At 39.4% G+C, this 16638-nt stretch overlaps 1 protein-coding gene across 1 annotated transcript in view; it reads right to left on the reverse strand.

The window, feature by feature from the left end:
* SMARCAD1 (SNF2 related chromatin remodeling ATPase with DExD box 1) overlaps nucleotides 1-16279 on the reverse strand; it is a gene marked incomplete at both ends in the record, with an annotated part of 44248 nt that extends 27969 nt beyond the window's left edge. The window contains 4 exons of the mRNA XM_081999757.1: nucleotides 644-707; nucleotides 2734-2911; nucleotides 6187-6361; nucleotides 16078-16279. Coding sequence (XP_081855883.1) covers nucleotides 644-707; nucleotides 2734-2911; nucleotides 6187-6361; nucleotides 16078-16279 — 619 coding nt within the window. The remainder of the gene's footprint in view (nucleotides 1-643; nucleotides 708-2733; nucleotides 2912-6186; nucleotides 6362-16077) is intronic.
* Between the last annotated feature and the right edge of the window lie 359 nt (nucleotides 16280-16638).

Raw genomic sequence — 16638 nt, forward strand, 5'->3', positions numbered from 1 at the left:
TTTAGGGTTTTTTTAAATCTGTTTTGATAACAGCATGAGACTGCATAAATTCAAATGCAGAACAAAAAGCCCTAAATAAGCTTTGAGGGCTCAAAGGCATGGTTAGGGGAACGTTTTGCTAAAGAACCACGGGGATTTGTCTAAATGTTTAAGACCCATGGTTCTTATTCAGAATTACAAGCAAGTCATGAAGTCAACCTGAAGGGAAAATTGTGATGGGCATTAACACAAACAATATCTAGTTATGAGTGGCTACATACTCCAGTATATTTTTTCCATACCACCAGATTTCTCACTTACAACATTTAGAATTACTATTGCTAACCCATTACTATTTGCCTCAACCTCTGGGCAAAGAAGGAACCAGAAAGAACAGAAATCATTTAAGGACCCACATGTAAAGCAATCCTGAGCTTCACAGAACAAATTCCCCTTTTTTGTCCTATTTTTGGATTTTGGTCCACATCCTCTTTTCATCTTTCCCCTTGCAAAGTCTATTCAATTTTGTGTTATTACAACAAACAAACAATAGCATTAACGTTTAGCACATGCTTTACCACTTTTTAAATACCTCCCAACCAAGTTTAGATCACTGAATTAGCTACAGCTTCTAAATTTTAGTTTCATTTTTTGTTAAACATACCTTCATCATTGAACTTCAAACCAGCAGCTATTGCTTCATCCATTGTGTGTGCTGATTCCATCAACTGCAAAAAGAAAGAAGTCAACTGCTAAGTGGTGAGATTTAATCCAGTTGAACAAAGAGGACAGTAATAGATCATAGTGATTGAAATACACTTTAAAAAACACCCCAAAAATACACGTATGGTAAAATCCAAGAACAAAATTAACAGGTACCAAATCAGCTAGACATCACATAAACTGTATTTGGAAACACTTTAAAAAAAATCTACTGGAAAACACTTAATACAGTCTCATTTATTATCACTTTTTTTCCTACTTCACAAACATATCATGCAGGTTCACTTAAAAGCTTTTTTCCAAAAATTATTCAATGTTACTATCACAAAACCAGATGATCCAAAAACCTAATTTCTTAACTCATAAAATGTCTGTATACTGTTATGTCACATCGGTCAACTTCCTGAAAGTACATGCATGAAACCTATAACATGCCCCAACGTTTATCTGTACTTCCTTGCGGTCCTAGATTCTTTCTCCATCCATGTGTAATCTTAAAATAGATCATTTTTACAAATTAATTGTATGTGGAGACTTTTGAAGTGAGATAACTGCAACAGAAAAAAAATGGCCTAAGGGTTACAAATACAAAAAAAACCCCACCACAAAAAAAATGAAGTTATGAGGAACCCCTATTCTCAAGGGTCTGTCCACATTTGTGAACAGCATCTTATGACTTTGCTATGAACTCAATTTGCTTTTCAAAAGGCTCATTATTTTTCCTTAATGGCCTTCAGCAGTTGCATAGGGTTTGTCAGGACAGACTGTTCCATATCCTTCATGAAGGAGCAATAGATTTGCCAAATATTCCTCTGTATTCCTTCAAAAATGTTGTGGATATATAACTGTAGATAAAAATTTGCACAGCCTCTCTGTACTACAAAGTTCTGCTGATACAGGAGCTATCTTACACTCCTCTGAGAATAAATACCATCAGTACTACATACCACTGAGTGGTTAAAACCACCACTGAAGTCACAAAACAGCAGTGAGACACACCATGTGTCATTTCTAGCTGGTTTCTAAGCTACAATGAACTGTTACCACTCTTTGGTTTAAATACATTCTATGTGGCCAAAAATTGAAACATCATGCATTCTGGACATCTACAATGTAAATTTTATTACAATGTCCAGGAGAAAAATTCCAAAACTGCTATTTGCAACCCCTTCTTTCTTCCTACAGCCTAAACATAAAGCTTGATTCACTAGGGAAAAAACACCTAGCAAGGAGCACCAGTAAAGTGTCTATATTTCTTTAATGATATTTCAACAGCCAGGAAACGTAACAGATTAATTTAAACACATTTAGCTTTGAAAACTAAAGTTAGCAAAAACCTACTTGCATATCAGCACTGAAAAGTAACATTGCTATAAATATATTTTACTGCGCTGAAAATATCTTTCTGTAATAAGTTACCATAGTGCTACTGTAGATTTGTACTGTTCGTTGGACAATGGCCAAGAGTATCTCAGGTTCACATGTCCGCATAATCAGAATAAGTTATAGTAAGTTCAAACCTACTCTCTGTTTGCCTCACGAAGTATAGAAGGCTTCAAGTATTAAATTTCATAAAGGCAAAGGTGCAATGTTTCATGTACTAGAGAAGGTGGCAATGATTACACTCATGCTGCATTTAATCAGCTAGTTGCACTCCAACAATGGCAGTTATCAACAGTTATCAACCAAGACAGCTATAACCAAGATTAAATGTCACAGGAGAAAGAAATAATAGAAAAGTTTTCTATACACTGGCATTTACTGTTGCTGAGTTGATCTAAAGGGTTTTTTTAATATATATAAAAGAAGTGTGTGTGTATATATTCATTTTTATGTATACATAAATGTCTGTGTATGTATGCATGTGTATATGGGAGTGTTACATGGCTGTAGTACCCCTGAAATACATTACTTTGGTATACTCTTCTGCTAATAAGAATTAAGGCTGTTCCCTCTAATAAAGCCAGAGGCTTAGGAATACTGTCTACAAAACAGTCATCAAAATAAATCAAAAGCACAGAGCATTATTACTTGCAGTAATTCTTGGTCACTTCTTTGGGGAAAAAGTTCCTTCAGTGTTTGCAGCTTTGCATCTCTGAGGTCCTCCTCTACACCGTTCTTCACAGCTGGCAACTGATCCCCACCATTTACATATGCCAACTGGGGTAGTTCATCTTCAGGCTGTTCATCATCTTCAGACTGTTCAGAGCTACAATGTGTGGGGGAGGAGAAAAAGAATTAAAATTTATTTTTGCTTATGAATGCTTTACTCCACCAGAATGTTACTGTAAACCAAACCCAACAGGATCAGACAAAACATGTTTAGATGCATTCAGTAACACTGAATCAACTCGTACCCAAAATGATACCTCTTATTCAGGCCAAAATAAAGCATATATGATTAAGTCAAGTCTTCTGTTTGCAGTGAACACATTTCAAACTAGCAAAGGAAAGAAGAAAGAAGGAACAGACAAGGGAAGTACCATGACTTACCCTCATATTGTGCTATAAAAGGTTACTTGCCAATTTAGCAATAACCATCTTAATATATTTCATCATTTCAGCTACCTGAATTACATCAGACCATCTCAAGTTTGCCTCAAACAGTCTTGATAGTATTTATTTGCCCAACAGATAAACAGATGTGGATAAGTTCTTTATAAAAACTTCCTAGGGCAGTTATCAACTCTCCGTCCTAGTTCTCAGTTCACTGAGAAAGAAAATTCAAAAGATCCTTACACAGCATCTTAAATATTTAAGCATGGGAAGAACCCTTCTGAAAAAAGAAAAGTCCTGAATCTACTGGAAGATTTATTATTAGAGCTAACTCGCAGGAAAAGCAATCCCTACATATTTTTCATGATATTCAGCTGCACAGACAAGACTGAACATAAGCACAGGTCTCCTCCCATCCTACTGCCCTCCATAGACACATAAAAATCTCCTTTTCTGAATGAAAATTAATTGAGCTGTATGGAGTTTGACATTTCACAGGGACTTCACCATCAGAAAGGCTTGCCTGCAGGTCTCTTTACACAGGTATAGGTAAAAGACTGACGATAAACCTGTTCTTCCTCACTGTATCTTTAGCAGTTGCAACAGGCAGATTGCAATACAATTCTGATGTAAGTAGTAACATGCCACCTAGGTAGAAGATGCAGACTATTTTGAAACAACCGCTCATCAAATAATCCTTTTCTCCCTATCCTGTTCAAAAGGCACATACAGCCATGTGGACTCTAGCTGTCCCTCAGAGTAAAAAAAAAAAAAAAAAAAAAAAAAAAAAAATTCAAAACAAAGAATAACCCAAATTCCTCTTCAATCCACCAAGCCATCTAGTTGTAAGCTTCACAAGGTGAATTCAGACTCCACTTAAAAAAAAGTATTAGTGAAATGGCACATTAAAATTCTATTAGCGTATTTCAGATCTTTTTGTCTTGCTAAGGAAAAAAGTTTCTTCATAAACTTCATTTAAAAAAGAAAATCAAAATGGAAACGGTAACACCGCAATTATCCTATCCTTTCCTATCGGGGATTAACATCTAGATACTTGTCAACAAAGCCAGAGCCGCACACATCATAAATCTTGTCCTCTCTGTATAATCACATTCTTATCAAGCATAAAGAAACACTCATTTAACTGCTCAACAAGTATGACTCCGACCCACAAAACCTTGTGTTAGAGTTCTGCTTTTTTCCAACAGAGTCCAGATAGTGACTCTGGTAGTGAAGCTTGCAGCACACTTCCTTTTTAGAAAGACACGCTTTCTGCTCTGAGCTTTCTGCTCTATCCCTTACTCAGGATAAGGGGGACTAGGACACCCTGCAAAAAGTAAAAAAAATACTAATCACAAAACGCCCAAAGGCTAGGTAACACATGTACTAAAATGCACAGTGCAAAGACACTCAGTTGACTGATTCTGTGCAAAGCCAGGCTGAATTCAGCACAAGCCAGAACTCATAAGCCTGGCCAGATCCAAGCTAGCTCCTGCCACACTCTCAATTCCAGTTTATTAGCTCAAACAGAACACCACTTGTGAGACAGCTTAGTGGGTTCAGTACACATCGATTAGCACCTGAGCCAATGCACTGCACCGAAGTGTTGGGCACTGGGGTGCCTGGGACAGTGGCTACACAGGAATAATGAAGCGTACAAGAAGATGTAGCTTATGTTCATCAATCCCACTAGGAGCCGCTTTGCTGCCAGTCTCTCACTCCCCGTAATCAGAATACAGTATAGAAATAGCAAGCTGTGGCTCTGCAAGTTGGATCCTGCATGGCTTATTAGCATCTGCTCCACGCGGTACAAAACCAATTGTACTGCTTCCAAATCAGGCTGATCCCAGAAGCAGTGTAACTATGTCTACACAGCACTACACACAAGTCAACTCGGTGCATGCAACAAACTTGCCACCTCTGTATCCTTGCACAATCTACAACTTAAACCATAGACAGAAACAGGAGTTCAATCTGCTTACTACTAGTTGTTTGGGTTTTTTTTCTTACCAAGTATCTGCCTTAGGTTGAAACTTCGAGAAAGATGCATTAAAAAAAATTCAAAAATTTCAGATAATTGCAGCAAGGAAAAGCATTATTTCATTTCTGCTGACAAGCTTCAGTAACTCCATGATCTGTGTAAGGTCTAAAAATATGCCAAGAGACTATGCCTGTTAAGGTTGCTGTTCCCATAAAAGTTTATTGCAGATTAGTTCAGACAGATTATCAAAAAAAGCAGGTTAGACCATATTGTTTTGCTTAGCAGAAGAACATTTAAGGGGAACAGACAATTACCACATTTTGGTCACACAGACATATAACTAGCAGGTAATAAATACCAGGGGTTTCTTTAAACCGTTCCAACTGGTTGCACAAGATGTCTGTCTACATGTTGTCTCTCCCGCACTCTCAATGCTGCCTTTTTAGCACCCACACAAGTGACTCTTGTACACTATTTTCTTCCCTTCCAGCTTACTCAAAAATATAAATTTCCAAATCACTACAAAAAGTTTTCACTAAGCATTACACACACATCATGCCACTAATACTTAACTTCATCTCAGGAACTCATACTACACACTGAAGCTCTACTTGCTTTCCTATCCATGTTGGTTTCATAAAAAAAAATAAAAATCAAACGAACTAAAATCAACTCCAGTACAGTTAAAACTAATAAAGAAAATATTTTATGGTTAAACTTTCAAGTGTCATTAAAAGGATTTCAGAGAGGCAAATGCACAAACGTATAATGAACATCACACGTATCATCGAGCATCACAAAACTTCTCCCTCGTAAGTGTCTTCTCTGAGAAAATGGCTTAAGAGCTGGATTCTTCTTCCTTGGAAACCCAATAAAGTTTAAGTTAGGGGCATGTAAATCACAAACCAGTAAACCAGAACCTAGCCTCTGATTTTCAATTTAGTATTTCAATTTAGAACGTCACATCAGGTTGCATAAATATCACAGAAAACTGGCTTAAAGCTTACATTACAACCGCATCTCTCCTTGGAGCCCTGTTTTCTTTCGCAGCACTGAAGTTTTTTGGTTCTTCCTCTTCGCTGTCTGAAGACACATCCAGGAACTGTATCCCTCTTCGACGCTTGAAATAAGATTGTTTCTTTGTCCTCTTGGTTTCAGGAGTTTCTGGGATGGTAGCGTACCCTGTGCAAGCCATTTCAGAAGGAGAAAAGATAGGAGACAATGACCCATGACTTAAAACTTCAAATATTTATCTATACCTTAGAGAATCAGATAGCTATGATTTCTTCCTCATACACAGCAACCATTTAAACAGAACTTACGGATTTACGCATGGAAAATTCCTGTAAGCTGTATTCCTTAAAGTGGCAGCTTACCTGGCAGAAGATCCTCAGCCCTCTTACATCAAACAATTTATATACCACAAAGTTTAAAAGATCATGTAATTTAGGTTAGTAAGTACACTTACAAATACATTTTTTATTTTTGGAAAAATAAACAATTCACAAAATCCTCTGAACTACTTCCAGGCTGATCAGGACATGGATAGAAACATACTGGTATATCTCACGGCTGATTTATGATCTGATTTTCAGAAAGGGAATGTCAGTGTTATACTGCAGAAAATTAGGAAGCTACACTGAGGAACCTGACAGGTAAGTTGCAACTCTATCTGTAGAGATATAATCTACTTAGCCAATCTTTTCCACATTATGCCCCACTTAGCATATAGAAGGATGCTTCATGTTATATACAAAGCATCGGGATATACAGAATTTATACATAATTCAGATACGTCACTGTGAAGACATCTCACGAATCATATATTACCTTCAATGACACTTTCAAAATTGACCCACCATGCATGCATTAGCATGCATTAACTTTTCAGTTCTGAATATGCTTGTAAGACAGCCAAGAGCATAAGCAGCCAGTCTATTCATATAATTCCTGAATTAGTCATGAATAATGCATGACTAAGTGCCCCAATATCAGGTACACCTGAAACCAACTCCATGCGCGTATCTAGATGGGGAAAAACATGACCACACAGGGAAATCTACACAAAACCTGACATAAAAAAATAGCTCTTAAACCTGAGGTGGTGAGAGGCTTAGAAGACTGTAAAACAAAATCAGAAAGCCAACACTTAAGACTTTGCCCTGTCGCCCTTTTTCAGCACAGTACCAAAGGCAGCTAAGGCACAATATGCTCTAACCGCATATATTGTGTGTTCCAAGGTGGTTCTAACTAAAACCCTGATGCTCCCGTATCAGCCTGGGCAAGGTAAACCACACGGTTCAATCCATTGCCTACAGAGGCCAGAACTGTTCTGCCACTACCTTTAGAAAACCCTAAGGAAAAAAACAAATTTTTAGTTGATACATGTGGACTTGAACATGCAGCATTCCCACACATTCAAGACTTTATTCCTTTCTCCCGCTTTACCATTTTTACAGCCAGTGCTAGAAAGAACTATTAAGCCCAGAATAATTGGTAAACTGAGTAATTTTGGTTAAGACCAGATAAATTATGGACCCTGGAGGTATATGACTGAAGAGAGAAAGAAGAATGCATGGAGCAGAGAACATGACAGCTGCAGAGAGAATTTTCGGTATGAAAGTAATCTTGCAGAAAATAAATTTTAAAAAACTCACTGTGGCAGCATTTGATGGAAACAAAGATAAATCCTAAAGGTACAAGCAATTTGCTGACACAGGGAACTACTGGGTGATATTGGCTTTGAAAAGGAAAGGCAGTCAATAACTAAAAAAATATGGTCCTAAGTGTTACTTCGCATACTACTGAAAATGAAGAAAAGAACTTGAAAATGGAGCGAGCCTAACACTGGTTAAAGGGATGGGAGTGAGCGTAACTCAAACTTCTTTAATATCCATGAGGAAATGTAAATAAGGGTTCAATGACAGTTGAGTTCAAAAGAGTTCAGAGTTCAAAAAAAGCAATCTTTGAAGCCTTAAATCTTCAGATGACCTTACCTACGCATCGGAAAAATCCTATCGAAAATATGAAACATACTTCTAACCAGGTATTAGTCCATCAGTTTGGAAACAGGAGTGAGAAGAAGGAAGAGCACATCATCATCATCTCAGATTTTAATTCACAAAAGAACACCACAGTCTGTCAGAGAGTTAGTTACAACAAGTAACTTGCCTTGTTTCAGCATCCTGTTTCAGCAGAGAAACCCATGTTTTCATTTCCATCTAAAAATCTCTATAATCTAGCATTTCCGTATTTCTTACTGACCAGGTTTAATGAGAAGGGAGTTGGTCCTTCTTTTGTGTCGAAGAACAACCTGCTTTCCAGGTGACTAGCAAGTTTTACCTCCTCTCTGCTGCTGCTGGCCACCCAGCCCGCACTCACTTCTCTGCCCCAGAACCAGGGGCACACAAACAACGGCTGCCTCCTGCTCCCGCCCCGGCTGATCAGGACAAAGGTCCGCTGGCAGCACACATGCACGCAACAGGGACCCCTCCAGTCGCTGGCCCTAGACACCCAGTCCACCCAGGACGGAGCCTCAGTCTCCCCACTTGCCGGCACCAGAGCACAGGAGCCCCCAGGGCCCACACCCCATGCCGGCTGTCGGCACAGACCCCCTTGCACATGCTCGCAGACACACATGCCGTCGCTCTCACCACCCGCTACCTGCTGGCTGGCACCGGGACCCCTCGTCTTGGGCTGCCCCACGCACAAATGGGCGACTCAGACCCTCTGGGCCCTGGGCCCTCCCTGGCTTCTTCACCTGCTTGCTGGCTCGTCCCCTGGTACCTCCACTCGCTGCGCAGGGGGGTAGTGCCACAGACACACACACGTCTCTGCAGCCCACGCTGGCTGTCACCTGACTTTCCACTCACTTTGATCCCTGCAGCTGCTGGCACCCCAGACATGTGGGCCCTGGGACCCCTGGTCCTCACTCCAGCTGCTGACACTTCGACCCCCGTGCACTCAGAACTGATTCCCCTCACCCAGGGAAGTAGCTAGAAGAGGATTTTAGCAAGACGACAGGACTAATTATGGTGATCACGAACAGGGCACAGCCAGATGAGTATACTAACCTGTCTGCGTGTAACAGAGCCCTTATCCCTGTATTTTCCCCACACTTGCTCCTCTTCAAGCCACTCTGATCTCTCCCCTTTCTCACCTTCGGTTCCTCCCCTTAAACATACCATAGCAAGTTTCGTACAAACTCAAACAAAGGCTCTTACTGGCATCTTATCACAAGTCCCATCCCCATCCCCCACAAAGGCACCAAGCCCCCTCGGTGTGAACAGTGCTCCCAACAGCCTTGCTGTGGATTCACAGCGATGGGCATCACCTTCCGCTGATGGGGCTGACGTCCCTCCTGCGACAGCCCAGGGAGAAGCCAGGGCAGGGGCCACTCCTCCGATTGGGTTATTCAGGCTCCCCCACCCACCACTTGTGCAAAAACAAGCCTTTTACCCGTGACATGACACAACAAATCCCACCTATGCAGCTGGTATTGAAGAAACAGGAGCTCCCCACTGTTGACAGCATCTGATCTACCTTGTAAGACGATGGGTGAGAACACAGAGCAATAGCTATGGTTTATTAAGTGCCTCAGTGAAGGATGACAGACAGTAACGGACTCTGGATTGGGGTGGCAGATGGATGAAAAAAAAATCTACACACTCATTTGCTACACTAAAGAGCTTTGAATCACAAATAAGAAAATAGACCAAGACAATTACCCAGGGAAGGTGCAGGAAAATCAACTACAAAACTCTCAAGAGAGTTGTAATGATAAAACTGCCAGTCTAAGCCCTCATGTAGAAGGATTTTACATCCTCATAATGTAAATACAGCATCATGGGTATCCTCTCCCCTCTAGTGTGTCAATGCTTTCTTAAAAACTCACGTGCCTATAATCCAAGGCCAGTGGTTCTTTCTCAGCTGCTAACTCTGGAACTATCATTTTGGCTGGAAATAAAGGTAGTTTCTTCTGCCTCCATTCATTAACACAGAAACTTGCTGAGTCAAGTTACTACAGAGCGTAACGCCAGTTTTCAAAGCTGATTTCCCAGCAGAGACTAGACACAGAAGAGCCTAGAATAAATTAATCTGATAGTCAAATGCAGAAATTAGCTACATGGTGTCTAATTCCTTCGTCTGTGATAAAAGGCCTCAATTTTGAGTTATGATAAAAATCTAAGCCTTTTACATCACTTTCAAAACATGACAGAGGATTTTGGTAATGATTTTTTAGAAGAGACTCTCACTTTCCAAACTAGTGTTCTTATCTCAAAAAGTCCATACACATGTAAACTTAGGAAGGCCTAAAAATTACTAGTTCGGAAGCAGTAACATACTGTCCCAAAACAGGCCTCCCTGCAACCAAGACCAACATGTTGGCAGTGGAAAGTTCCTCAGTGGTACCTTCTTCCACCTATCCACGTTTGGAAGGAGACATGTTGTCCTTGACACAGTTGCTTTGCTTTACCTGAAAACTGTAAAAGTTTTAAGACGAATAAAGGAGAAGAGCAAGAGAGATCTTTGGGAATGATTCAAACTTTTTTATTAGATTTAAACATAAAGATGCAAGCAACTTGATTTCAGTAATTGCTCTCTAGCTAGGAAAAATAAAGCAGAAAAATTCTGAAAGTTATCAAATTGGGCTATCTAAGCAAGAGCTATCACAATAGGACAGAAATACGAAATGCATATAAAGATGTGAATGGAAGTATCAAAGCAGGTCTATAAGAAACATGAGAAGTTCACATCTCTACTGAATTAAGAGAATTGATCAAGGCAGTTTTCATGATCTTTGTCTTGTAGGTCGGACTGTATTCCAAACATATCCCTCCTGCAAGGAGTGTGACACACAAGTGACAGGTATTCATGATAGCTTTGCTCAGAAGCATCCTTATTGGTTTTAAAAAAAACCCAATACCAAAACAAGGAAAGTTTACAAAAATAACATGGTCTTAAAAATATTTTTATTCTTTACAATATAAACCTTAGAAGAGGTTTAGATTTAAATAAAAATAGTATTTACTGTTTCACTTGGTGACTTCTCACTTGATTTTTATTTTAAATAGCAATCACTATCCAGTCTTCATGGCAACTCCTAACTGCTATACCTATGAAATGTTGAGTTGCCTGGAAAAAGTGTTATCCCTCTCGAAAAAAAGCAGTATTTCCTTCTCTCTCTCCTCCACCTATTCCACTGAACAGAATCGCTTATTAATTGAGGGGGGAAGGTGGAGCAGAAATCACATATATAATAAGGAGTCCTCATATTTAGAGGAAATTATAACCTTGTAAAGTAGTTACATATTAAACAGTTATTGCCACAGCATGTGATCACTGAATTCAGGCAGAATTTCCTGATTACATGTGATTAAAAAGGACTATTAAAGAATGCTTGCAAGCACACAACCAGGGTTTGACTCCAAGGCCAGAAATAAGAAAGCACAGAAGTATCCCTAAGCGGGGACATAAACATCAAAACCAAAACCCAACAACAACTGATTTTTGTTATCATACCAAGAGACTCCACACTGTCTACAATTATATGGAAACAGTGTTAAGTTATGGATGAAGGTACTCAAATCCAACCGTTCTTATAACGGTAGAGCAAATATTTTCTTTAGTTTAGTCAGCACACACATAGCTTCAGCTGCTCTTGTAAAAACTTCAAGTTGAAATTTTTTCTTTTTTTTTTTTTTTTTAAATCATACTCACTACAGTCTTTCAGAAAGCATATACCTAGTGCAGAGCCATAATACATTGCTCTATAATTCTAAATATAACCTCCTATACAAACCATACATCACACTCAGAGAAAACCAGCCTCCCCTCTCCCAAATAAAAACAAAACTGAGGTAATACTTAGAGGCTTACCACATTTACTAACACTTCACAACAAACATTGTCAGCTAGAAAGTAATTTCCACCTAGTTTTGGAAAGCAGCATCAAATGTATGCTCAAGTCTATAGGCTAACTAATACTTCAACTTCAAAAGAAACTCTTCTTCATTTGCTAAAATAATCCTAAATATCAGTGCTACTCTAAGATGCTTCTTAAAGAGACCATTCTGAAATGCTGATTACTTCAACATATCTTCCCATGAGTCCTCAGAAAAGTTCACTGGGTACTGCAACCATTACTTTTTTCCAGAAATGCTTCAAGTAGAATTATACTCTAAGAACTGTGACATAAGCAAAAGACGTGACTTCGCTAGATCATACAGAAAGTTACAATAGACAAGAATGAAAAAAGCAGTCCCATGGCAAGTGACACACTCAACATCATAACCTGAAAGTGCAGTCATTTGGGTTATATATTTGAATAGTACACAAAGGATGTCAACAAAACCAACCATTGATAACAGGATTACATATAGTAGTTTAATTCCATCTACAACTTTTACTTCGATTCATTGTTGAAGCTTTGTAAGCATGCTTTTTGAATACAAACCTCATTTTGAAATCCATGATCACAATTATTCCAATTTATATAGTTCTAATACAGTTCAGCTCCATTTCTACAATTGGAATAATCTCATTATCTGAGTACACCAGGCTATTTACATAATTAAAAGCATCTAATTGAAAAATTAAGATGACAGCTTCACTGTTTTCTTAACAGACTAATAGAAACCAAATGTGTGTATAGTAAACAACGCTAACTTTTACAGAAAATTGTAGTAAGCCACTCCAATGCATTTTTCCAATTCTGAAAAGAGATATCTTTCAGATATAATTCAATAACTGCCCCCATAGTTAGTTTCTACCCCTCAGTTAAGTCATGTTCAGAATTACTACCTACCACTCAGCTGCAAAGTCACTGCAAGCCTGCATAACTTTGAATACATACAAGCGTATAAAGATGACCAATTCTTCTAGCCATCATACTACAAATTGCTTATTAAAGTGTAAGGTATCTATATTCAATACAAAGCAACAAGAAGCATTACATACATACATACCCGTGGTGCAGAACAATCTACCAATATTAGTTTGTTCTGGGAAAACACAACAAAAAATTAGCTAAAGAGATAATGGTGTTCCATGACACAATAGACATCATCTATTTTTTCCAAGACAAATGAAATTAATCACATCTTTTTGTTAAATGCATATTTCAGGACATCTGACAAAACAGAAATCTAAAGAAATCCCTAGGAAATGATGCCGAGCCATTTGTGCTCCTGAAGGAAAAAGTCTGATTTTTAAAGTCCTTTTACGTACACAGTATGATTGCATGACACCAAATGAAGTAGGACAAAGAAGCCATCAGCTCTTTAACATTTTTTTTTGTTTGCAAGTGTGAAATAAAGAACAGCCTCCTCTTGTTTCCCCAGTTTCATGTACCAGTATTTTGTGAATCCGCTGTGTTTCGTCTTCAGAAGAAATACGAGTAATTGTTGTCCTCACATGACTTATTGAGCATTAGGGCAAGTTATTTTTAGTTAACTTGGTGTAAGCTGCTTCTTGTACAGAACAACTCAATACTTGACTTATGTATTTAGCAGCAGAGAAAGCACACAGTGCCATAAGCTGGTCATCTCTATACCTTTTCCATGATAATACAAGGGAAAAAAACACACAAATAGTTGTCCTTTTTTTCGACCCAAAGCAAGAAAACTTCTGTCTTCCTGTCACTAATTAGGAAACAAGGACAGGCCTCTGCTAATCAAATCTAGTTTCCTCTTTTACATTTAAGTGCCTCATATCCTGCAGACACAATTTGAGTGTTTTATTTTCAGTTAACTTCCATAGATGTAGAAAATGTTATTTGATTTTTAAAATGGTTGGTTAATTCCTTTAAATGGGTTACGTGACAATGCTGTGCAAGTACGTGGAAAAAAAGTCAAACCACCCCATCTTCTTTAAACGCTCAAAATCTGTGAAAGATGAAGCATTATGTAAATGCAAAGTACTTGTAATTACATCTGAATTTTACATGTTAATTAGTACCCCAGTTCTACACCAGCATCTGTGTCCATGGACTCTTACTTAAGTCAGCCACTTGCTGTAATTTTGTCTGCACTTCTACTCTACTCTGTTTTACTGGTAGCTACCATCATCTCCCACTATTTTTCCTCACAATTAGTTAGCCTTCCACAACAGTTCCTCTTCTAGGCTGCCCTTCATCTTTCCTTTTATGACATATCTAAACTCATACTCATACCTCTAAATTGGATATTACATTCCTCCTCCTCCTAAGTCCGACTCTTGTAGGATATGAGCCAAGGGAGAACAGTATTTTGAAAAACAACAGGCTCCAAAGTTTATTGGCCTTGGTAGTTATGGTCTACCTACATGCTTCCACTGACAGAGTCAAGTCCGCAAGCAGATTATAGGAAAAAATATAATAATAATATTATAAAAAAAAAAATCACAACGACAAATCAAGCCACAAAATAAGCAGCACTATCCATTACTTCACATCTATATTTGTCGTCCAAGAAGGGTATCGGCATTCAATAACTCCGACACCACACAAGACAGTGACTTACCACTGCAGGCAGGTATGACGACACCTGTTCCAGAGTGCACTTATGCAGAGTGCCAGTTTTTCATGCAATCCATTGCAAAGCACACACATGCAGAAGCCACAACAGTTGCTTGCTTTTTCTGTTAACTTCCCCCTGCTACCAAAACATCCTCCCTGCTAGTGGACAGACTACTTCAGACTGGCAACTCTCAAGCCAAGATTTACAGGGGTTTTTAATTTTTTTTTTTTAAACATAAAGCACCAATTGCTATTTACTAATGTAAACATGAGAGCACTCCTGTCAACTGAAAACAGTCAACCTGCACAAAACCAAAATTCATGGAACAGTAAATATCAATCTACTATAATGCTGATTCGGCTCACCTTTAAAAGAGGAATTCCTCCTTGTACATGAAAGGTTCTGTTATCGCATAGATAAGGTACAATGATAAACTGCCTTCCACCAAGGGAAAGCTGTATGCAAAACAAATGTAGTTAAACACCACCAACAGATATTGTTGCTCCATTACTGACTAAATGCATAGTCAAAGTCTGTCTGATCCCCACAATAACACTTGTGTCTTGACATCTGTATCAGAAGTTACACAGAATGTCCAAAATGTATAAAATAAACAGCAACAAATACAATTGTGTTCTTCCGTTCTTACTCCCTCAGTAACAGAAAAGCTACTGATGTGATTATGCAGTTGATAGCTGCTACAGTTGTTTGTTAGTATTAACTGATGAATCCAAACAGAACCAGCACCTATCTAGTGTATCAGCCAAACAAACCAGTAAAATTACTACACAAGCAAGTTTTTCACACTTCCATGAAAACCGCAAGCTACTGCCAAGAAAAGGGGACAAACACTGCCACAAAACTATTAACACAATCAGCTTGTGAGAAGCAGAAGCAGGTTTCTCAGCTCTTTACAAAACCAGGCCCAACTGAAAAGAAACAGTTTTGTTTCTTTTCATTTTTATCTGTGATATTCCATATTGCATTAGCCTATGACTCTAGTGGAAAAGTCTATGTAGTGTTGCATTTGTAAGCCAAAAAGTTTGGGTTTTTTTCCTTTGAAAACCCTGAGATACTATATTACTGATACTTATTTTACACTAAAGATAATTAATAAAGAGGAAAGCATAACATACTTTAAACGTTTAAATTGTAGCTTGTTTACTCAAGTGAAAAAAATCATTTCAGCTTTAGTTATCAGAAGGTCTCCAACTTGACTGTAAATGCCCAAGGCCAATTAGAGCAAGCACCATTACAAATAAGGATACTTTTGTGGAAATTGCTGTGAGATATGTGTGCATAGAAAAGTACATTTGTAAAAGAAGCAAAAGGAGGAAAAAAAAAAGAAAAGACAATTATTTTATTTCTAGAAGCGAAGTACATGCAAAACACCTGACTCACCAGTTATCTCTGTCACATCCGAAGATGGAGTATCTGCCCTGTTGCCGTCATCTGTAGCTTCATCCTCATCCCCTCCAGCAGCACTGCCCGCCGCAGTAGAATTAGCTGCCTGCACCCGGGCCGCCGAAGGAGACACAGTTTCCTGCTCCGCGTTTTTTCTCTTCCTCTCAAAGCGAAAGCGGTCCAAGTTGTACAGACTCATACTCTCAGCCGATCTCTCCCGCCTGACGCAGAGAAGACGGGCTCGGCTGGGCAGCTCCTGTGGGAAAAGCCAGGAAGAGGCGGCAGGGCTTATCAGACACAGCTCGGAACAAGGCCGGCGAAGCCACTGGAGACCGGCGGCCGCGGGAGCGCCCGGAGGGTCCCGCCGGTCGGGCGCGCGCCGCCGTTCCCAGGGAAACGAGAGGCCAGCGGCGCTGTCAGGCAGCGGGGAGGCACCTGCCCGCCCCTGCCCACCGCTCCCCACCGCCTCCCTCCCGCTCCCCCGGCCTCCATCCTTCCTCCACGGCGGCCGGCACCCCCCGCACCCCCGCGACGGGCCCCGCACGCACCTGCCGCACA

The sequence above is a fragment of the Phaethon aethereus genome (assembly GCF_964289735.1).
Source record: "Phaethon aethereus genome assembly, chromosome: 4".
NCBI lineage: Eukaryota > Metazoa > Chordata > Aves > Phaethontiformes > Phaethontidae > Phaethon > Phaethon aethereus.